The sequence below is a fragment of the Vanessa tameamea genome, chromosome 11 (assembly GCF_037043105.1).
Source record: "Vanessa tameamea isolate UH-Manoa-2023 chromosome 11, ilVanTame1 primary haplotype, whole genome shotgun sequence".
Lineage (NCBI taxonomy): Eukaryota > Metazoa > Arthropoda > Insecta > Lepidoptera > Nymphalidae > Vanessa > Vanessa tameamea.
In genome coordinates, this window is record NC_087319.1 from 6,815,448 (window position 1) to 6,841,314 (window position 25,867).

Below are 25,867 nucleotides of genomic sequence, written 5' to 3' on the forward strand. Positions count from 1 at the left end.
GTGTCGGAAGATATTGGAGTATTGACATTTTGTATTTATTCTTGATAAATACAAAAAAATAGGTGCAAAAGTCATTTAAAAGTACAACGTCCATGGCAATAGTCACATCACATTGTATAATTCAATTGTCAGTTACAAATGTTATATAATATTTTGAGTCAAAGAACACAGAATCTACTATAAATGGCATAAATGGAGTTCGAGTTATTTAAATAGAACTAATTGAACACATCTAGCATCATTAGGAATATGATGATATGCAATTGATGGAGTGACTTAGAATGTTGGAATGTTTAGTTTAATATACTTTACATTAAATAAAAATTTCGTGGATTTTTTACACTTTTTTCTTATTCATTTGATAAATATTTGGAAGTGAAATGTTTTTTAAATAACTATTCAGGGCCAAGTTTAGGATTAAGGTTTACTGAATCAGAACAGATTTTAAACGATGATGAAACGTCTACGTTATCTTAACGGATTTTTCTACAGCTGACCAAAATTCAAAGGTAAAGGTCATGTATAGACATCCTCTTATTCTATAGTGATACCATTTCAAACATAGTCGCTGTTTCGAGTTTGATGGAGTGACGGACGGGCTCTGTCAAGGCCTCACACGATGTGAGTGCCTACAGTTATTTGATACGCTTGACGGGTCTGTTATTGTTTTCAAAGGTCACAGAAAGTATTACCTATTATATATGCTAAAATTACATTTGACAAAGCTTTATAGGTCTGAATACTGCATTGGATTTTATGAGGTTAGGAAACTTCTAAACAACTAAAAATAATTAATTATTGCATTGGCCTAAAGTCGTTTTAATAAAAATGTTTTTAAGTTTCTAATCAATTTGAAACAAATTAATACTTATGGACTATTTTTATATCGTGATAAATTTTATGTAGAAATAAGATTATTTAAAAATAGTATAGTTGTTAAATTATAAAATAATTAAATTAATATTTTATAGTTCCAACTATTACAATTCAAAATCGCAAATAAAGCAATCCAATTCAATCAGGTTGAAATTAAAAAACAAAAACCTTTAAATGTCGTACAAAACGCTTTCATTCCATTATTCGTTCAAACAATCGTTCGTTCTGCATTGGTTATCGTTATAGCTCAGTCCTCAATAAAGATCGACAGTCCGAACAATACCTGCCCACTTAAATTTTACGGGTTACGAGGTCTTGTCTGCAGTTTGACGTGACACTTTAAGTTTCGTTAAAAGAAATGTTACACAATGAACGTCACAAGAGGAGAGCGGAGTATCATAGCGTACAAGCGGAAGAGGCAGCGAGCGCGTCATACGATTTATAAGATAACATCTGAATATTGGACTTGCAATTATAATATCCTCACATGGTTGAACATATACTAACATGGAATTATACTTTTCGTATAGTAAATACTCTTGGCCATAAAGGCCTTGACATCACCATGGAGTCCCCATATCTATTACTGAAACTAAAATCTAATATTATAATTATTGCAATGTAGAAAATCAAGACAGCGCGATTCCAAGTACATACAGTGCCATCTCTTGATCGAAAGATTTAACATTCACAGAAATGATTTGATTATATTAGATAAATAGTTTATATATATATATTATACTGAAAAATACTACAATAATAATTTGAAACCGGTTTTTTTATACGACAATCCGCTAGCTTGTGTTCTTTGCCCTCATTTATAGTCCGTTTTAAATGATGCAAGTTCTACATCTCGTTTTAATGGCTGCTTTCTGACCTTCTGACTTTTCTTCCCATTGACAATTGTACCGTTATATCAAGTCGTGTGTGTTAACACTTGCAACGTTGGTTATTTTTTAATGACGTAATAAATGTCATTGTACTAATGTCTAGATTTTATACGACTCATTTTATAAAACACTAAAAAGAGTCTTACTTTTCTATTACTTCCCATAATATTTAAATGAAAACAAACTATATTTTTATATTGTTTTCAATGTTAAATGTTAATTGATTATTTAAGAAATAAGTTTTATTTATTTATTTCCAAAGGCGGGTAAGCTGAAATAAAACAATTTTGATAATCGTAAATTTCTTTTTGTCTTAAGTATATCGTCCTTTTATATTCATTTAATCATTTGAAAGATTATTCTCGGTCGAAAAGGTTTTAAAAAATTATATTGGAATTTATTATATATCGTCTAGAAAATACATCTATTTCCAATTCTTATCATCAAGAAGCTGGATAGACCTATGGCCTTTGACTTTGAAAATGAGATTAAGATTATTTACAAACATAAATTAAATAGTTATTTAACTATATGTAGTATTATTGGTATAGAGTTTATTAATGTCGTTTCCAAAGAACTCAATTTCTCTAAAATATGAGTATCTAAAAAAAAAAATTGCATCTTAATCAACTATCATGATCCTTTTAGTAGGTGAAATAAATATTGGAAAATCTTTTAAATGGTAACTGTGACGAGAATTATATTAAAGTCAATTATCACGATACTATTTTGCATCGTCTGATTGACACTCCACGAGGGTCCAATGCAGTGAGGGCGTCTTTCACCTTGTTCTATATAACCGAAACGACAAACCCACTCAGCGTGAACAATCCGTCCAACCTTCGCCCACAACAATGCTATTGACCGACAATTTGTCAGATTATGCCGGATTAAATACCTCAATCAAATTGCAAGATAGAGATATAAGTCTCGATGAGGGAAATACATTCCTCTCATTTCATTACTGAAACAAGTTGGTAGGAACGCGTACATGCGTTTATATTCGTTGGTAATTGCACCATATCGACATCTTTTCCTTTTTATCTGGATACTACGAATAATTCTTAAATGGAATTAGTTTGAAAATAAATTTATCAGTATTCATGGAAATAAATCAGCATTCTATGCAAGTTTGTTGGATACCAGCTTGATTCTGAGCCACTATGTTTTCTTTTAATTATGCCAAATAGTTTATGTAAATCTCTCAATGTAATAGTTATTTCCTTTAGCTTTACAGTTTATTTTTTATTTTATTTTTTTCTAAATATTTTTGTTATAATACGACAGTTTGGATGTAATAAAAAATTGTTATCTAATTTTGTACATTTGTGAGCATTTATAAAATGTATGATATACTATACAAATGTATTAAACCGTAACTGGGCAGTGTCGGTAATTAAATTAATTATGAATAATTTAATGTAGATACAGACAAATAACTTAGTAAATAACTTAACAAATAAGAGATACTTTGAGATTAGTTAAGTAGAGGAGTTTTTTTGTAGATTAATTATGTTTATCATTACCATTTTTTAATGCTAATCCAACTTGTTGAGGTCAACGTAATATATAAACATTTATATGAAAAAGATTTAGCAGACTCTTATGCATTTACGCCCGCCGCCTGCCAGATGCTGAGCTTGGTGACTAACCTTGGCAAGGACCTTGGAAATACAAAAACAGCAAATGCTGAAAATGAATGTGCTTAAAAAATACTTAGTCAGACACCACCTTCGCAGGTTGAGACTGTCTGTCGGAACTACAAGGCTATACCAAATTGGGTTTAGGATATTCTTAATCACGAGATTCATATGCCAGGTAAAACTATATATTAATATATGATGAAGCCGTCGACAAGATTTCATTTACAATAAATCCGACATGAAAATGACAACCTTACTCTAAAACCCTAATCTTGATAATACCTTTAGCAGTTTAGGCAAACATATTGTATGCTAAATCTGTGGTATAAAAGGAGTTAGAAAGGCGACTAAAGTTAACCATAATATCCTCGAATGGCCAGCGACGATGTTCGTAAGCGATAAACTTGTTAACTTTAAACGCAATACATGGCTACTTGTTATGTACGCATTATTCAAAATTGCTCCGAGACAGGAGCAGCCATCTTGTTTCGTCATCACGTTAAATCACATTTAAATTGCCTTTGGAATATATTTATATTTGGTGTGTATTAAAAATATAAGTATAAAATTAATTTTTGTTTTTAAGGTATTTTATGCAAGTGATATGAAGTGTAGTTGTAATATTACTGTCGTAAGTGATTTTTAAAATATATGAGGTTCTATAAAACAACAATATGAAGCAATATTAAAGATGATACGAAAAACTGTAACTGTCAACCTCTTGAGGTTTAATAAATTTCCAAAAAAATAAATCTCTCTCATAGCGTTTAAGCTTATCTTTCTAACTCTATCACAAAAGCCTCAAATCATGCGAGGAACGAAAGGCTTTCTAGAGTTGGTAACTGACAAGCAATGATAAAATTGTCGGTTCATTTTACACAACCTATTGATAGCCAATTATATCGATATGTTAACAGTTACAATGAATAAATTAGCATTCGCAGATATGGAGATGTAAGCTTGTAAATAAAAAAAATAAAAACACGCAAATTAAACACAGATGTAAAACCAAACAAAAAACTGGTTTCGATAAAAAAGCTGTGCATCAAATAACCGAGACGACTGGCAAATGCAAACAGGCAAAAAGATGTGCAAAAATCGAGCGGCCGTGCCCGATTGGGCTCGAAGGAATGTGGATCGAATACCGACAGAGGTATTTGTTTTGCACATAAATAATTAGAACATTGTAGAGCTCGACTTTGACGTCGTATATCTTATTTAAGAAACTTTACATTTTTAAAGTGATTAATCATGATTTATTTAATTAATTTTCTTTCATGTTAATTTATACTTTTTTGATGTTTTAGAAACAAAATTATCGATCAACATTCCTTCAATAGACTTTTACTATTATGTTGCCGTGCCTGTCAATTGGTTGAGTCCGTGAGGAACGGAGGAATGAGCGGACCACAGCGATCTTATTTTATTGAATACAAGACTTGGCCACGCCGCACTTCTGGGACCCTCCTCCGGTAATCCTGTTAAAATACCCAACAAAATAATTCTACATTTATTTGATTATTTGAACTAAAATATTGCAGTAAGCATTTTCATTACTTTATTGTAATTGTGAAGACAATAAAATAAATATACGTTAAAGATTGTTGTTACACATTTATGAACAGAAATGTTATTCGATTGATTAAGAACAGTAGCACCCGAGCAAGTGTTGTATTGAATTTAAACTATAATTTATTGAGCATGCAGCTGTGATCAAACTGCTTTATATTTCGACGGGACCGGAATGATGTAATTAATGGAAATCGAAAATGTACCAGATAGTGTGATAATGTTCGCCGGCCCGCTGTCTGCGCGGGCAGGATTGCAAAAGTCTGATCTGTACCTAAAGTAATAAATACGCAAGGCAGACAACCGGTCCCTTGCGGAACCCCCTACGTACATCCGGCGGGGACGCGTGGGCTAGGCGCAATTGTCATTCACCATTATTTACGTCTCGAGGAATCCTCGTTTCTATGTTCATAAAAGAATCTATTCGAAAAGTGAGAGGCTTAGTGAATGAAATTTTAGTCGGTCCAATATATTAATGGAGTAAAGTGCATTGCGTGTTTAGGGCTTACGCAACGCAATGCAATACGGAGGCCACCGTGGTCCCACAGGTATGCAAATGAAAAGATGGCGTGCGATAATAGCTTACCAGAAAGAGGCACGTGGTTTTCATGTGAATGGCGACTGCTACGTTGGCCAAAAGGACTCCGTAATGATTTGGGACTCAGAAAGAATCTTCTCCTCGTGTGCGGTGGTGTGGGACAACTTTGAGCTAGACTCGATGGTTGTTTCGGTGGTTTTGGAAGCCGTGTCGGTGACTGCCACTCCTGATCGACTTGTCGCTGTGGTGATGGTGTATACCTCTCCATGACTTGCCTCCTCCCTTGACTTTTTCTGGCACATATAGGGCAAGCTTCGTTTCTGAACATGCAGGAATAGCACCGTTCATGACCGCACGTGTCAATCAACTTTCTCTTTTTACCCTTATCAAAGGGCATATTACAACTTGGACAAGTCGTGCCGCCAGTTTCGCTATCCAATAATTGTCGTAGCGCCGCTAAATCTGGAACAAAAAAAAACATAAATAAATTATTAGTGTTATGTAGTTAAATATTATTTAAATCAGATGTTTAAGGTAAAGTCTGATGTCATTGTAGAATTTCGTATGGAAATTTATTTAAGCCTGAATATCCTTGTCGTTACCTTGTGGAAGATAATTGCACAATTCATTTTATGCGAGAATGTAGTACAAGCAATTACATATAAATGAACACGTAGAATTAAATGTAGGTGATTTAAACTTGAACAAGATTAATTATAACTTAAAGCATATGATTTTTAACTAAAATGTCCGTGATATCTTCAATGTATTATATGGTACTCTGAACATTACAGCAGTTTTTAATTAATTCTGATTTATCGACTTGTCCGATTGCAGTGAAATTCGTAATGAACGTCTTCCCAAGATTTATATCAATTTCAAATTAAGCGATCCGTTAATATTTAGCACATAGCAATTAAATTTCAATGTCGCGAATACAAAAATGTAAGTGTGTGTTCACTCTCTTTGTAAGTCTTGATTTAAACAGACAAATGACATCGTAAGATTGACGATAGTACGCGCATACGTCGAAATCTTTAGGTCTTTTGCAGGACTTAATCTCTTTTTAAGTATTAGTGCCTTTATATTTGCTAATTTAAAGAAAAAAAGTTTTTATGATACAAAATATAAGAGTTAAAGTTTAACGATCGTCAACTTGATTTATTATTTTCATGAATGGTCAATTTCTTTTAAACAATATTTTGCATCAGCTGGTTTAAGAGCCCGAGGCACGCTTTCCTTTTCTGACCTTTATGAGAACAATTTTTTGCACAAGCATTAATCTGATCTGAATAAATACGGCCGAATTTAACGCGTATAATTATTGCATTAATCAGAAAACAATGTATAATCAATCAAGTTGTAAAAATTGAATTGTATAATTTTGAAAAATAAAGTTCTTGAAGATGTTGATGATATTTACAAATAATAATTACTTCTGATGTTCTAAGTAATCATTCGAAAAGACAATAATTTTGTGAGAATACGACTGATGATTTCCGAAGTACATCGTGTGGCTTAAAAGCGAATGTTATTCGTAGGATGTCATCCGTAAAATCGATGATTAGACTTAGAATGTCGTTGGTAATTTGAATTAAGATTCGACTATGTGAAAAGAAACCACATTTTTTATCTCATTAATGCTTATATAGCTCCATTAATGCCCATAATTCATATCTCTTAACTTACAATAATAACAGTAATTTGGTCGTATTAAAATTTGACGGTACACAATTAACTAGAGTGCGGTTATTTAGTATTTATTAAGACATTATATTCCATACAGTTACTTTCTTAAAATTACAACGAATTTAGTTCATATTTATTATTTTGTAACTCTCACAATGATTAAGCATTAAGTGTTTTATTCTCCGAAATTCTATACAAAATGCCTTATTAATGTAATAGCCCATTTCTGTAATGTACTTACGATTGAAAGTCAAATCAAAGAGTTCAATAGTGTCATTCATTATATTAATATCGATTTGCTTGAATTACCTAAATTATTAAGAAAGTAAGTAAAAATAAGAAGCGTGGTTAGGGCACCATAAAATTATAGTTTTAAAAATGTGGTAATGCATTATATTAAATTTCAGTCGACGTGATTTAGCTGATAGATTAACGCCTTGAGTTCCATTGAGATTTTGAGATATAGGTGGTAAGAAAAAATAATATAAACATACTGTACATATTATTTATCATTTGTAATACATTACGATAAATCTTAAATACATGTAAAGGCTGAAGACCTAAAAGAATGTCTTGATTCAAGTCCCTGTATGTTCTTGTATAATAATAGGATTCTCCAGGAAGATGGTACTGACCTGTCCTTGTTATCCATGTAGTAATGAAAAGAGACAGCGAATGCCGCGTTTTGGATAGCTAACGTCTGTCTGGGTCGGCAGACGTTGACTCATTCTTCATTTCAAGGTGAAAAGATTCACTGAATTGAATCTTTGATATGAAAAAGTTCATATTTATTTGTATTTATTGTTTTTAGACGTATTCAATGTTTTGCTTTAAATGGTACTACTATTTATTTTTGATTAAGCTTAAATGGACCATATAAGATTTTTTGTCATAATGATAAATGAATAGTGTCTACTGAGTTGAGTGATTGCTGATTGTAGTTTTTTTTAATTACTTTACATTTGCATGATCATAAAGGAAAAAAATAATAACACGTTTCTACGAGACTTAGTAATACCAGTTGATATTAATTCCTTCAAATAGTAATTTTATATTTCGTTGCACAAAATTAAATTAAATTTTGAAATATTTGACTATTAAAAACTATTCTATTAAGATTTTAAATTCAGTTGCTCCATCACAACTTATAATAGTATATATTAGTAAACTCGTAAGTCATTTCTGTCTGGTCATATATTTAAAAGCTATAAAAGATCCCGACATTCTTTTATTAATATCTTTGTTCCGCGATTATTTTTAGCTGTTATTACCACAGGAGGTCACCTTAATATAGAGTCTAGCCTGCGCATGAGCACAAGTGTGTCTGTAAACACAGAAACACTCTCCATTCTCTCTCACGCTCCAATGATGAATGATCTAATCTAATAGCAGTGCAATCTTGCACCGGGAAGAGACAGATACGTAAAACCGTTAGTCCTAAAACTAACGGTCTTAAAAGTGAACAAGTGAATAAATCCTGTCAAATTCTATTTTCATTCGGGCTGATTGTCAATTTTTTTACATAAAAATCCACAACATTTATGTTAATTAATATATATACAGTTTATGAAAAATATTTTTATCTTATAAATTCGATATTATAATTTGCCACGCGGACAGAATTGCGAGTATTAGCTAGTTACTAAACATATCGTAAGAACTTACTGCGTAAAATATGTTTGCAGGTGCAATAAATCTTGTTTTGATGTTTTATTACATACAGCTATTATAATAAATAGCCATAAAACGTTCCTAGAACATTGAAACCAATTATATTTAATTTACTTTTAGAACGTGTAAAAAATATTTTGTTTTTATGAGTTATGAGAAGCGTATTTTCATTTGCAACCGAGAGTAGCAATTATTTTTGTTGCATATATTTTTACCGCTGAATATCTAGTGCAAGTGTAAATACGTACTCAATGTAACAAATATAAGACGGCGCGTTGATAATTTCATAGGAAGATTTAGTATTAATCATGGTTTGATTAATTTTAATGACGTTCGTGTTGATCAATTGTTTGTATCCGGTCTGATAATTATTGTAATTTTTGTGATAACAAAGTGTTTAAATGTAATCGAATATTAATGTTAAGAGCGGGTAGTCCCGAATAGGGTACTGTGTCATAAAACGTGCTGACAGCTGATTCATTCAACTTGTAATCGTCGCACGAGGCAGACACTTTCAAATCTATTGACTCTCAACCTAAGATAATCAACCTAACCGTATTATATTTTGTGTACGTGTACTGGGAATTAAATAATAGTGTACTATTGAACAGTTACAACGCATTTTTATTTCTGATATTCCGCCATTATCACGTCCACCATGGAGGATAACAGCCAAGAACATTCTAAAGGCCCTTTTTTTTTTATGTCATAGGTGGCAAACGAGCAGGAGGCCCACCTGATGGAAAGTGACTACCACCGCCCATGGACATCTGCAACACCAGGGGGCTTGCAGGTGCGTTGCCGGCCTTTCAGGAAAGAGTACGCTCTTTTCTTGAAGGTTCCCAAGTCGTATCGGTTCGGAAAAACCGCCGGCGAAAGCTGGTTCCACAGAGTATTCCCTTCTGATGATCCGACATATGTATATAAAATATTCATTTGTTTCGAAATTACTTTTGAGTGAGCACGTGATGAGATGTAAAGTACATAGGAGTAATACGTAGATGGAAGTAGTCAATTATTCCGATTGAGTATAAACCTTCACCAAGAGGCTCTATTAGTTAGTCAGAATTATAACAATACTCATAAAAGTTTCAGACGCTGTACTTGTAATATTAAAGACATGAATAACAAAAGTTATGACGATAATATAATATAATTCAACTTTCACAATATTTTTATTATTAACTCATAGTGTAAAAGTTTACTGAAAAAGTTGGTTAAATAATAAATATACAAGTCAATCGAACGTTTTTTTATGTTTCATTTAAGAGTACTTGGAAAAGATTGGTGGGATAAGCAACCTGAGGCTAAAATTATAAAAAAAATACTCAAAATCTTGGAACTATTTTTCATGGCATATAATAATAATTATTCAAAATTACTTGCAATGTTTACTTAAAGGTAATAAGCATGTATTAAGTTATTATAAAACTATTTATGTTTGTAGGTATGGATCATATATAATAACATATCTATAGGATTCTTTTCTGGTTTGTCCGTCTGTTGATTGAGGCATATATATATGAAATGTTTCAATTTAATGATATGGGAATGTGTCGTCATTTCATCTCATTGTCCTGACTCATGGGTTAATTGGTATTTGCGTAAATGAATAGCTGTTTTAATTATATCATTAGAGATATTACTGTCAGTTAGTCATATCCTAGTGTACTATTAATTTAAATTTTTAATACTTTCGAATTTATCATGATGATTTAAAATGCACTAAGAGTCTAGTAACACACCTAGATTTGAAATAAAATACGGGTTTGATTCTATGTAAACACAACGATTTTTTAATCTTATTTTGTCCCGATCGATATGGAACAGCGAGACAATTCGTGAATTTTTCTTATCAAATGCGTCGGTCAGACATTAAATTTTGATATTTTACATTCAAGGAATACAAATGTATTATACAGGAGTTAAAGTTACATAGCCAAAGATTCAGTATACAGCTATTATTAGATATTAGGAAAGGCATCAAAACACCCCGTATTATTGATACTTTAATAAACTAAGTTAGGAATCAGTTTATTAGTTATGTAGTGAATATCAACTCACAAACATGTAGTTTCTCCTACAATCCGGTACCTAGAGCAGAAGAAATATTATTCAAATTTAATTTTTGATTGAAAAGTTTTGGTTAATAATGTAATTAGAAAATAATACGGTATTGATTTTCATGCAGAAACTGAAAATTTTAATCGTCTGTTTATTGTTTTATAATTATCATGATATACCTAATATAAATATGTATATATTTTTACATATTTTTGGTCTTGTTTATATTTTGCTGTTACAGAAAAAAAATCAGCCGAAGCGGATTTCCCGCGAAAGTTGGCTTACTTATCTATAACATATCAGAAAGTTGTCTATAGAGAAGCTGTATATTTCGAAGATGTGTATAGATATATCCGCCATATGTATCTTTTATTGCTAATAAAAGTAGTTAATGGTAGTAAAAGTATAATTTGTACAACATGTTTGGAAATATTTATCGATATTTGATAAACCAATTACAAAAAAGGCGTAGATCACTATAAAATATTAACGCGATACGGTATTCATTTAACCACCTAATTGGGCAGTGAGATCTGTATCGCAGTGATTGGTTTATGATATTTGTTTACATATGTGTATTTGAAGAGACCGGTAGCTATTAAGATTATATTGTTTTTAGAAAGATTCATAATCAATTATGACAAAAAGGAGCTAAAAAAGACCTCATTTTGACTTTGTCGTTTGTTGTGCGTTAGTTTTACTCGGTGGTATGGGTTTATGCGAGTTCGTTTGGTGGGTACCATCCACTCATTAGATATTCTATCGCCAAACAGCAATACTTATTATTGTTGTGTTCCGGTTTGAAGGTTGAGTGAGTCCGTGTAGCAACAGGCACAAGCATCTTAGCCCCCTAAGATTGGCGGTGTATTGGCGATGTAAGGAATGGTTATTATTTGACGACCTCCGTGGTCGAGTAGTGTGTACACCGGTTTTCATGGGTACGCCACTCCGAGGTCCCGGGTTCGATTCCCGGTCGAGTCGATGTAGAAAAAGTTCATTAGTTTTCTATGTTGTCTTGGGTCTGGGTGTATGTGGTACCGTCGTTACTTCTGATTTTCCATAACACAAGTGCTTTAGCTACTTACATTGGGATCAGAGTAATGTATGTGATGTTGTCCAATATTTATATTTATATTTACAACAACGACGTCTATAAGCGGTGGTGACCATTTACCATCAGGTGACTGTTATGCCATAAAAAAGTCACAGTATGGATTAAATAGCATTAAATTTGGGAGCATTATTTATGTCACTAATATAGGAGGACGAATCAGGGTTACTATCTTTTCGCGGTTATATGACATAATTTATTGAAATAAAAACATATTTTTGATTGTAAACAATTTAAGAAGTTTGGCGCTATCACAGATGTGCTAATAATTTATTTGTTTATTGACAGCTCATTGATTACTCTTTGGTTACTATGTTGTATCTTTTTGAATAGTAATAAAAGTTTATATTTACATTGTGGCTGAATATTAAATTTTGAGAAAATATAATTTTATTTGTCTTATATTGATTTAACCTCCACAGAACAGTAACTCGAAGTTACGCAATGCAGTTGTTACGGTCCATCTTCTTAAACTGTAAACTGTCGGTATTGACTACTAAGTTAAATTCGTATGGTTCTAGTTGCTTCCGTTTGATTTAGTATTCTTTACGATTCAAGCTGATGCTTAATTGGAAATTTATAATAAATAAATATTATAAATTTCGAATAAAAAGTGTTAAAAGTATTCAAATGTTAATTAGAGGTATGGACGTATGTATGTCTCATACGTTCTCTTAGGTTTTATTACGTTTTACAGTAAGCCATTTTTTATAGTCCTATTCATTAAAACTGAACAAAATTTCAAAATCTGTTGAGCGGAATTGGTTTAAAGTACAGTCGCTAGATTTGTTCTACACATAATAAGCGAAGTTAAATAAAAGTAAATAGTAAAGTACACTACATCATACATTTCACTCCGTGTAATATTTTGAGATCTGACCTGCGACCTGCAATGGTATTTTATAGGAATACTAAATTATGAAACAACGTATTTGATATTTTGTTTTTCGTAGCCAAAGGCATTTAGATCTGTGATAATAGAGGCGTAATATTAAATGGGTGTGTTTAAGATCAGCGAGGTTTTGTAACAATACATAATACCATTGTCTATTTGGTTTTCTGTTTATAAAAGCATTATATAGTTAGCTCTGGTAACTAATCTGTTAAGTCTAGTATCAAATAAAAGTACTAAATCACGGCTAATAACTTGTTCAATATATCACATTTATATAAGAGTAGTCTCTATCGAACGTAATCGGCTTTGAGGTTCTGTAAGTAAATAATATGACAGGCTGTGATGAGGAGATAAAGTGTAGAGCAAAATTTAAACCGGATATATAGATTTAAATAACGGTGTTCTACGAAACTGTTATTCATTGGTACTTTCCTACAATCACAAAACAATACTTCAGACTAATTCGAAATACAAAATTTATATTTTAAAATTAAAATAAAAAAATATTTTATATAATATTAGTCTAATAGGCATGTAACTACTAAAACGTTTATCTATTCATATTTAAGAAGAAAATATTCGAGTGCTCACGTCTAAGTAAAAAGTGTCGTACATTTATTTAGTATTTATTGCAAAAGCAAAAGAAAGAAAATGATTTTGTTCTGAATATTCACCACACAAATTTAATGGAATTTCGATCACGCGCGAAAGTTTCCAATCAAGGTTTTCAAATTAAACACAATAATTATTCAAATAAATCAAGCGTAAATAAAATATAAATCGAATATTCCTGTAATACAAGAATAATGACAAAATCGTGTGCGGGCTGAAACGTTATATATTAAAGACACCTGCAAAGTAATCCACTCCCAATTACCCTTTCCAATCGGATGTAAGTACTTTATGAGCAGCGAGTAACATAAATATGAGGGTGAGTGGCCGATTGCAGTGCAGCGAGGTGCATTTCACACTCGACGCGATTAATTCACGCAGAAGCAATCTCGGAATCGTTACCTTGTTGTATTTATAGTTTTGATATTCGGATAAATTAAACTATGTGTGTGAAGGATTTAATCTTAACTAGAACATGTAGTTGTTTTGTTATTAATATGAAATTGCGCATTTGAATGAAATAAAAAAAGTATTCCATTTTTATAATGTATTTAATTTTTTTATTATTCATGTTGCCTTACTTTAAAATTATTTACATCATAATTGGTCATTAAAAATTCGACCTTATTTAACTTTTTTGAAATGTAAATGTAACGTAAGATTATATATAATAGATTAGCAATACAGCTGTTTATTGAGCCAATATGATTATATAAAATTGCACTCATTTATTAAATAAAAATTATTATTTTACAGAAGTCTTGGATATCGAAATAAGTATTAAAACCTATGTGATCAAATACTTTTGATAAATAAAAGTAATTGCACTAAGTTCTTATTGCGTTAGTGAATCTTCATTTCAAGTCCGTGTCAGTTTTACGATCCAAAAGTGATTGTAATAGTGATTTTATCTTATAATGTTTATTCGTTCCTTTTAAATAAGATGATTATTATTGTAAATATTTTAATTAATAATTACATATGATCTTAGATCGGCTTTTGTCTGTCGACAGGTCTTTTAAGATCGAAAGCTGAGAGAATGCGTTCATGACGTCTGTCAGTTCAGTTAGGTCATGCTAGTCATGACAATAAAAATGAATGGTTGACATAAAGGTTAAAAACAAAGTATGAAGTTTAAAACATTTCTTTCTTATTTATTTAAAATTTATTTTATTGTAACTTTACATATTTATATAGATTTTAATGATATTATCCGTTAATGGGGCAATAAACGATAATAATATGTTTATCGTATTTCTTCGCCACTTCACTTGCGTCGTCCATTCGATTACGGACCTCTCATTTGCACAGTCTATCAACGGTCCGATAATACGTATTCCTTTTTGAAACACTTAAAATAAGCATTTCTCATGTTCAAAATGACACAAGTCCAGTGGCAGGAACGCACTGACTAATAAAATTTACAGAATCTTAGCCAAGGAAATCGTAAAATTTCAATAAAGCAATACTAGATCGTACAGAAAGATGTGTATTGAAAGGTTTATTTAACTATCGTTGGTTTTGTTAACGTCGTAAACTATAGTTCTGTTCCACGGCCGTATTCTGGGAAGATAGCTATCAGGAGATCGTGACGACAATACGAACATTCGCACGAATTGTTACGAAATCTCATTCGTGATGAGACATCGTGGTGATCCTATCTACGGTGTCGCACACGTTCGACTTTGCTTTTCACCTAATTCTTTAAGAAATTAGTTTTTGATTAAATTTTAATAATATTTTTATATATTATTTATTCGAATAGATGACACAAATATCTCTCAAGGCAGCACAGGTTCATTATGAGCGGAGTTTAATTTAAAAATATAGATCCTCGTTTGTTTTTTTTTTATTTTGACTACATCAAAAGGATTTCTGAGGTGCAAGCCGTAGAGCTTTCGCATAGTTTTACAGTTAACTTTCATTATTATAATTGTGCGTTTCTTTCCTTTCATTGTATTGATCATTATTACCTATAAGTATGCTTTATTGATTTAGAGATTAACAATAAATCCTTTATCTATCTAACTATCAAGTATTAAACATGCCAGATTTAATTAAGTAAATTATAATTCATACTAGAGATACACGAGATCAAACAATAACAGCATACGCGTACCCTAAAAACATGGATATTAATAGAAATTAGATTAAATACAATAAATTCTAAATGCGGAATTAAAATAGTGTACACGTCATTACATATAAGCCATTAGCTTGTCATTGTGTCATCGACGCGATTGACGGACGAGGTGCTGAGCGCTGTCACAACACGGTCGAGTTTACGGTTTAACTTAACGAGCAGTGAAATCACGTTTGTAAATTATATGTTGAATGTAAACATGACTTTGACCGTTATTTTATACGGATGTTACTTAATTAACTTTGTTTTCGATTTCTGTCTTCTTTAATTAATATTTATGCCTTGATATATCGGCTGTACTAATAATTTCATTGTATAGAAGGTTATAGAAGGTTATCGTTATTCAACTAAAAGTAGTAAAACCCTGTAAATGTTTCGATACAGGACAAGTCTCTCCTCTTCTCGAGAAAAAGGTTCGGAGTTAATTATAAATTTAATTAAATTGTACCGGCAAGTTTTCTCACAATGTACTCTAATATACGTATCTGTATTACAAATAGTATTTACCTCATCTCTGCCTGGATTAGAATCTTCTCAATCTTTGGTTAAAATTAAAGGTAGCATTTTCGGTTCTAGTGACACAATAATATGTCTCTTTTTGTCATAAGTAATTCGGCTTTTGATAGAGAAAGACAAAGCATTACGATACTGTACAAATTTACCCTATAAGACGAAATACATTAAGACGAATATTAATTTTTATGAGACCGATAACAGTTTTAGTTGTCATTTAGACCTTCCAGGGATCGGCCAAAAATTACGTTTTTATCACTTCATAAAATAAACCACAAAAATAAAAAAAAGTAATTTTAAACTTATTCATTTGCAATTTAAAAGAGTTTCAGTTACGATTTATTTAGTCTTTATAAAGCATTTGAAATAATTGCTTACATTAAACGTAATTACTGTTTACGCCTCGTATTTCTGTATTAATCGGTGTCGTTACTGGTCTAACACGTTAGTAACTTATATTTTAATATCTTCAACTTCGATATTCGTGTCGCTGTCAATTGCTCTATAACTATTTTGTATATAAAAGTGTTAATAGAGGTGATCATGATGATACTCTAATGACCTATTTCGGGCAAACCGCCCATTATCAAGGAGACTAGCGAACTGCGCAGGACATATTTTAGTATGTATGTCCCATCTCTTTTCCCATAGTCTCATAATTCGATGGACAAATCCAAAACGACAGAAAAAGATTGTTGCAAGACAAAGCTTTACGAACTTATTTGTATTAACATATAATACGAGTAAGAATATCAGACAACAAATACCATTGTTAAATAACTGTCTTCGACGATTTAAAATTTTCCATAAAATAATTACATACAAAAGGGACCGTTAATTTGCCGATTAATTATTATTTAATTTCGCATCTTAATTTTATTCAATTATTTGGTATAAGTATATTTACCAAACTACAGTATATGAGTTTATGTATGACTAGTTGTTGCCCACGCCTTCGCTCGCGTTTTAGAGGTTGTTTGTCATGTGTTAGGCAGAAAACGTAGCCTATGTCCTTCCTTGGAGTTCAAGTTTGCTTCATACCAAATTTCGCCAAATTCGGTTTAGCGGTTTGGCAGTGAAAGAGCGACAGACAGACAGAGTTACTCTCACATTTATTTTATAATTAAAAGAAGTAAAGTAAGATTTAGAGAAGGTTTTGAAGCATATTCGCCACACTGCTCCAATGTGAGATATAAGAGTCATATTAAAATTCATGAAGATTGTTTTCCTTCAATATAAAGAAAGATTTAAATTATAAACTCAAATTTAGCAGATGAAAATGTAGTGCTGCTTACTTTAACTTTCGGTTAGGATTCACGTGTTCTAACCTCTCGGCTCTTAGGAGTCACCTTAGATCCATAATTGCTTTAATATTCTATGTAAATGACGACTACATCAAGGTTAACCGTACAAAAGTTCGCTATAAAGAATTAGATCGTTTTTAGTACCAACAGTTTCTGTATTTTACTGCATGATTAATTGCCTGAAAGGAAATAAAATAAACATATAAATTATTAAGATTTATTTCTGTAGTTAATGAAGATATGCTAGGGTCTGATTGACAGCTACAAGCCATTCCTACACTAATACAGAAACGCACAAAACAGAACATAAATACAAGTGACAGTATTATAATGGAGTTTATGTTCTTGGCGTCTGCGTTGGAATTGTCTATCGTTTTTATTCAAAGTCGATAATAGGCTCATGCCTAGTAGATAATAGGCTCACTTCATAGTGAAGATGATTGTACTTCCTCAGATCCAGAGGCAGGCAAAATACGATGGAAATATACCAGTAATGGATAAAGGATTCAACTTGTTGTGCTATAAATGTTCTTAGCGTTTTACATTTAGAGGTGATTTTGCAAAAGTATATATAGTACATTGATCTGCATTTAATCTTATGGATAACAAGGTGATCCTTCTATAGACACCTTTATTTCAATTTAAACAGTAATAGATTAGGCTTGAGACATACTTTGATTGATATCAAAATGAAAGACACCATGGCTTGTCCACTAAGCACCCTTTTATTGTATCGAAAGGAACGATCGAGTTTTCAAGATAAAGCAAAGAAATTGCTAATCATTTTATTCTTCGATTAAAAATTATTAAAGAAGTTATCCCTAAGAGCATAAACATTAAAATGATTGACGTTACGTCATATGGAATATAACAGTCTTTTTAAATTCAAATTTGATTTTTAATTATTTGTACTGACTGTTTTATTATTTTTTATTAAACATAATATAAATATGTCATTATGTAAAGACACACCTCTATAATGTGTAGTGTTAATTACGAAGTAATGATCAATCTCATCGAAAGTAAATACCACCAATAATAATTTTCGCACATATTAAAAGTATTAAGCTAGCCCGATTAAGGTCATAATTATTAAGACATCGATTAGCATCACAACTAGAAAAATATATGTTTAAATTGGAAATATAGAATAAAATGACTTGAGAGTAAGTTAGTAATAGGATTAGCACTTATTTAGAGTTGACTGACTTATTCTAAGTATTATAATCAAAATATTTCGTATATCTATTGTACAGCAAAAGATAGAATTGTCAAAAATAGAAATGTAATCACAAAGATGTGTCAGAAGCCAAGACGAGTCTTTGGAAGCAAAAACAGTTGGCCAACCTATTTTATAAAAGCTCGCAGTGATGCGTTGAATGCAAATTTAAATAAAACCTTCGACTTGATAGTGATCGTTACAAGTCGATTAACTGTGATTAGCTTCACTTATTTGGTATTTCAGGAAATGTGAGTTTTAGTATGGTAATCAGGAACTGGTATTGTAATTGCCGTTCAGGAATACCATACAATGAATGACCTTATTTTATCACATTGATTGGATATTCTGTTGTATTGGTATTTTAAGAATTTAATTAGTTTTTCTTTTTATGAGCTGTTTAATTTAGTTTGACATAAATGGCAGTTCCGTTTTTTGTATAATTTTTTTAAAACCATTTTTGCGTTTAAATTTTTAAGTAGTATATTTAACGCCACATAATTAATTATTAACGTTATTTAGTAGGTGGTTAGTTAAAAAAGTTTGTGTATTTTTCTTTCGATTGTGAAATCAATGATGTCAGAAAGAGCAATCAATCGTTTAACTAAACATTTATTGTTTAGGCTGATATGTTGATATTTATTTAAGCTTAAGCAATAGTACCTACTATACATATGATATTGCTGTATTCTATCAAAGTTTTAAATTAAATTGACAGAGACTATCTGAGATAAAGAACAGATGTTGAATAGTTGTAACCGGTATCTCAATGTCTCAGCGTCTAATGAGCCCGAGTCTTCTAGCGGAAGTCTAGACTAGATACAATACTAGTATGACGCGTTCCTTATAAGTCATTTGAGATACAAGAAAGTAATTGATAGCAGCCAGTGGACACTTGTCAAGACGTCAAGTTTTTATATCAAGACAATAAGAATCGTCCTCATCGGTTGGGGTTCGATAAAAAGGCAATTACAGATTTATTGGGCACGTTAAATGTTTAATGAAATTCTTCAACGGTTGCTGTTGACGTTTTTAGACGGACTGTTTATTTGAGCCTTTAAATTCATACGTTAATAGTAACGGGAACTGATGTCTTGTTCTTTATTGAAGTATTTACCTGTGAACAAAAAGAAATAACATATTAATTATTATTGTTAAGACGAAGTGAAGAAATCGAAACGATTAAACATTTATTTATTTTTGGTAATTTCGTAAAGAAATATGTATCTAATTAGTATCTGCAGTATCTGCTCGCGGCTTCGTCCCCGTGTGGGGTGAGCAAGAGTTGCAGGAATGAAGATCAAGAAAAATAAAAAAAATACTAATATTTAGATGGAATAGTTATTTATTGAACTGCGGACCCCTAATTCTTTAATATTATTAATCTTTTTAACATTAACATATATTTACAAAAAAACCTTCTATATTAATAAAGAGAGAGGCGGTGTTAATTTCGAAATTGTCGATTTAATAATTTTACATTTACATATTAATAAGAAAACATAAAATTCGACTCGAAATTTACCCCCTGGATACTTTAATAATCATTGAATAGTTCATTAAATATTGTAATTAAGGGCATTATTTACTGTATATGTAATCTGGTGATTTTTATACAGTATTGAATAATGATTATTTATACATATGTCTGGATATAGTGTCAAAGCTGAGTACGCGTCGAAGAAAGTAGTGAGCAACAGTTGCCAACTAAGTACACGCACACTAGTATGATGTTTGGCGAGTTTCAATCGTAGCTGTCACGCACACCAAGATAATAAAGTTAGCTTGTTTGTTTTAGTGCTTTTATTTTGTTCAACGTGTTTTTTATATAAATATCGATATGTGATAGATTTTAACAGGAAATCTATGCCACACAAAACTCTCCGTCGCATATAACGAAACATCGTTCATATAAAGCAGGCAAAATTATTCATTACCCCTTTCGTTTACCGTAGTCGAGTAAAAAGGAACATAAATATGTATTTCCCAATAACTTCTAACGTTAGATGACACGCGTACGTAAGAACTGTCAACAATTTACAACGTATTGACGAGTGTGGTGGTTAACGTATTTTAAGTTAGAAAGTAGGACGGATATTATTTATGTTTGTTTCATTGCAGACATTTAGAATAGATGAGAAATAAATCGATAGGTAAATATAACTTTCTCCCCTACAGAACGTGTAATGCTCATGAACATGCAAGCAACGTACAATGTGCATATATCTCCATGCGTAAGGACGTATTTCATAGTGGTGTGCCAAAGATTTTAAATAGGAAAACCATAAGCAATAATTCGAACATGCTGGAGACAAATTACGAATAACAAATTACACGTCTTAATCATATGACTCAGTGGAAATATCTGGGTAGGTGCTGTGCTGTAGGATGTTCAGGATTCACAATCAATATGCTTAAATCTTCAAATCTTAAAGTACGATTAAATCTAGCTGGCAGTTGTAGTTATGATTGTGAGTGAGTGATATTGTTTTATTATTTTCATTGTTGCACGTACTGATTTTACACTTTAAATATTTTTTCATTGCAAGATTGTTTTAAGTTATTATATGTTAGACCGTGAGCAAGGGTGAGATGGGTTTGAATACGTTTAGCTTCATCATTAAGACTTTTGCTAAGAGAATTTTGCTCTAATATTTTGTTATTAAGACTTATGTATATAATTCGACAGAAATATGGTTTGATCTTAACATCTGTTTTTCATGTTCTCATTAGCATCCTTTGAGGTGAAAAACATGTAAAGGTAGCTTTCATTTTTCCAAATATATTTCATAGTTTAGAGGAAATATTTTGAATAACTTGAAATGTTTCAATGTTATAACATATGTGTTTTGGTTTTTGCAATAGTTTAGGATGTTTAAACAGTATACGACAGGACGAATCTATTTGACATAGTTTGAGACTAAAGTAGGTAACTACGCACAGATAACAATCTCGGAAAGACTTACGTCTACACCGCTTAGTTAATCACATTAGCATAATTCAGTGGTGTCTTACCTTACAGAACTGTCCAATGGACTTCGTGACGTTACCAGAAATTTTATCAATTTAACTGGTATTATAAAATTAATACGTGTTAATGTTTGGTGAATGGATTTTTGCCATGTAATATTTTATCGTTCCAATTGTTGTAGTCATTTGTTACGGAATTTAGAAGGTTTAATTTAGGCATATGACGAATATATAATACCGACCAATACGAGAGCCATCGTATTGCATATATGATTCTGGAGATACGAATGATGATATCATCTCTATGTTAATTTCATTCGACAAGTAATTATATAATAAGCAACTTAGGTATCGAACATCAAATGGTTCGGCAGAGTATTATATTATAAAATAAGTCGTTTCATAAGCAGACGAATATTAATAATAAGAATATTAAATAGAATGTTAAATGTGTGGAAAGATCAAAACGTGTCAACAGTAAATGCCATTTAGTAATATAGTACTATTCAAATCATTACGCATACGTTATTCAGTAACTTTTTCTAATTACAATAGAATTGATATTCTGTAATTTTTTACTCAACTATTACGATAGAGTAACCCCAATTCATATAGAAACTTCTATTAGATATGTGTATTTAAATTCAAAGGCGTTCGAAATTAAAATGTCAACATCTTAAACTCAGCTGACAAGCACCCTTTATGGCGGAGCTGTTGCACGTTTGCGCAAACTTAGGAACTTAGTACATTGAATTGACTCGACTTGTCTTGAATATGAAGGAAAGTGACTTATTATTATTATACAAGACTTATTAGACAAGAGGTGCAATTGAGAAAAACTCCTACACTATCTAACTGCTATGAAAATTTGCCATCTTCTATATAATGTGTTAGGTGCAAGTTGTGTGCTATATAATTTCAAGCGGTTTTCGTTAATATTAAGAAACTTTCTCAATGAATACAATTTTCTAATTAATCCGATAACTGTCGGTTATCAGGGGCAAAGTAAGACTATTTTAATGTTTAATTGTAAATTCAGCAATTTTTTATTTTTAAATTATAATAAATTCATCAATATTCGGAGATAATTGATCATTAATCCCAATTAATTACTGCTCTTTTAAATCTTTTGTACCGATTTATAATTAATAAATTTTCCATATTTTTGTCACAATAATAAAATTTACATTGACGTTACGTGACGCTTGACGTTAGTTTAAAAATATTTTATTTACTAATTCGGCAGTGATACTTTTGGCAATTACTATTTTTTTTCTAAAAGATTAAATATTATATTTTATTGATAGATATAAAATTAGCATATAAAAGGGAATGAAGTCGCCATTTGAATTGAGATACAAACTGTCGTTTCTATTGGCACCCGTGTATGTCCAATGCCTTATGTGACTTGGCGTTGTGTAACGTTAGTACGGAAAAGGAGCTCGGATTATCTTTTTCGTAACACGCATATTTATTGTTATGGGCCGTGAATCACGTTTAATACCAATATCGTGGTAAGCTAGGGTTAGCACATTGTTCCTTTCAAATATATTTTGGTATTTGTAAGAAATTTGTTTTGATAAGCTTAACGTTTCTTGAGACGTTAATAATTTTTATTTTAACTATCCAAATGTGTTTTTTATATGTGTATTAACGTTACAGATTATTGCTTTAATGCGAGTAAAATAAAGTCAGCAATTGTCATATTTATTTTAATGACATTTTATTTTAGATTTGGATTTCTAACGTGACTTAATATCATTACGTAGATAAACTTGTAAGTAAATGCTTTAAATTCCAAAACATTCTCTGTTTATAAATTTTGGATCAATAACAGTCTAAATTGAAAATGGCGACTTCTTTATTCATTCTTTATTTAAAATTGTGAATTTGATGATGTCGCCATTTTGAATAAAATGTATTGTTGTTAGTACATATTAAAAAAAAAAATTAAAATGGCGTTTGTGCTGAAGTTATTGTTTTACATCACTCTAAACAGCGTTGATCCTTACAATTATTACCATAGAATCGATAGATACTTTAAATAAATATAAAAACAGTCAAATAACAATTATCGATTTCCGTACAATCACCGAAAAAATGACATCATAATTTTATTGATAATAATTTAATAAAGTATTTTACATAGTATTTTTTTGTTTTGTATAAATTGAAATATGCATCGTTTATAACATTTTCAAAAAGGAATACTTGCATACTGTATGTGGATCATTGACCCGAACGAATTAACAGCCGGTTTTGATGTTATATTTTGATTATTCCGTGTGATTTATCGAGAATTTCTCGTAACTTTTTAAATCGTTGTCGTATTATTTCGCCAAATTCGAATACGAATACTTACTACTAAAGGGTTTTCCAATAACAGGTGTTATTTTGAATAGCCCGCTATTTCGGTAGATCTCACTTTTGAAGCTGTAATTTTTTTATATTTAACAAGTAGAAACTACGACATTAATAAAGATGGAACGATACACGCTTAAACAAAGCATTGAAATTATTAAAAATCACTATAAAAATGGTGAAAATTTGGCAGAGACGGTTCGTAAAACTCGAAAATTTTTGGGTTATCGTGAAGCACCTTGTCGGACCGCAATACAGAAATTGGTAAAAAATTCAAGCTGTTGGGACAAGTTAGTGATGTGAAGAATAAAACCCGTGCACGTTTATTTTCAACAAGACGGCGCTACGTGCCACACAAGCAACGAAACCATCTTTTACGGGAAAAGTTTCCGGGCCGTGTTATCTCTCGAAGAGGTGATCACAATTGGCCACCGAGATCTTGTGATTTAACACCTTGCGACTTCTTTCTTTGGGGCCACGTGAAAGAGACTACGCCAACAATCCAGCGTCGATTCAAGACCTCAAAGATTGAATTCGTGAGGCTATCGAGGACATAGGGCAGCCACTTTGCGATTCGGTTATGGAAAAATTTATGAAAAGAATATTGTCCTGTAAGCGTGGTCGTGGTTGTCATTTGCCTGATGTTATTTTTCACTATTAACGTCTAACCTTCCTCTTTATAATGAAATCAACATCCGATCATTTATATTAAAAAATGGCATTTTTCTTTGAATATCAAAATAACACCTTATTGGAAAACCCTTTATTACTTATAATATTTATACAGAATCGTATGCAGCTAACGATAAATGTTGAATGTTAATTTGACTTACATTGACAGAACGTTAAGATATATTTTTAAAAAAAAAATTATATTGACATTTATAATTACTATACTATACAGTTTAGTTTTAAAGGAACTTTGATTCTATTCAAATAATTGTTTGCTTTTTCTATGAGTGAATTAGATTTTAGTACAAGAATGAAATTTCAACTTTTGTCAAACTGAAAAGTAGAAATATGTATAAGAATGTTAGTAACGCTTGCATCACTATATGACATATAATATCAGAATTATATATAATATGTCATATAGTGATTGCAATTAAGAAAATGTTACTTAAAAAACACAAATCCCATTTTTTAATTATAATTGAAATAGCGATCAGTATGAAATAGATGGAATCTTTCGATAATATCAGGTCAATTCAGTACCGGCAAATGTAAATAATTAAAAGGTGAAAGTTGTATTAAAGCCAGCGCGTACCGACGGATTTAATTGGACTCTTTATAATGTAACTTTGTGTTTTAAACCGAGTTCCGGACACTATCTGGTTGATTTCAATCGCTGCGCCTGCGCCTCCTACGCTAATAGACGTAGTATTTTAAACTTTGTGACATTCGACAAGTAACGCGGCTAACTTAACTATATTATGGCGCAGCTTGTTATCTTGATGTTCTTTAAAACTATTATTTTGACGATATTTTAGAGAAATACAAGTTAAAGACGTTTTGATATCGATAATCCTAAACTCTAACGGATCACTTTCGGTGTCAGTCACAAGATTCAACATAAGTATTTTTTCAAATTAAAAATAAATACTGAAACTAAGATTATTAATTCAGAAATTCTGAGTAAGAAAATACAGAGAGAAAAAGAGTTCACGATCGATATCCATCTATATAATATATCCTATCTCATTGAAGTTGATAGCTTTGACCGATTTTTGATCAGGATTACTTATTATGCAGAGGTTAATTTTATTTCTACATAATTATTTTAAATAGCTGTCTTAAAT

The 25,867-nt window shown here is 31.2% G+C and overlaps 1 protein-coding gene across 5 annotated transcripts in view; it reads right to left on the reverse strand.

Moving 5' to 3' along the window:
* The window catches only part of LOC113395185 (protein TANC2), a 311,678-nt gene that overhangs the window by 98,430 nt on the left and 187,381 nt on the right, over window positions 1–25,867 (reverse strand). For 3 of the 5 annotated variants that reach the window (XM_064216204.1, XM_026632753.2, XM_026632755.2), the window contains 2 exons: window positions 5,565–5,978; window positions 4,774–4,887 (listed from right to left, as the gene is read on the reverse strand). In XM_064216204.1, coding sequence (XP_064072274.1) covers window positions 4,774–4,887; window positions 5,565–5,978 — 528 coding nt within the window. Of the gene's footprint in view, window positions 1–4,773; window positions 4,888–5,564; window positions 5,979–10,940; window positions 10,971–25,867 lie in introns of all 5 variants that reach the window. The other 2 variants (XM_026632756.2, XM_026632754.2) reach the window with 2 other exon arrangements.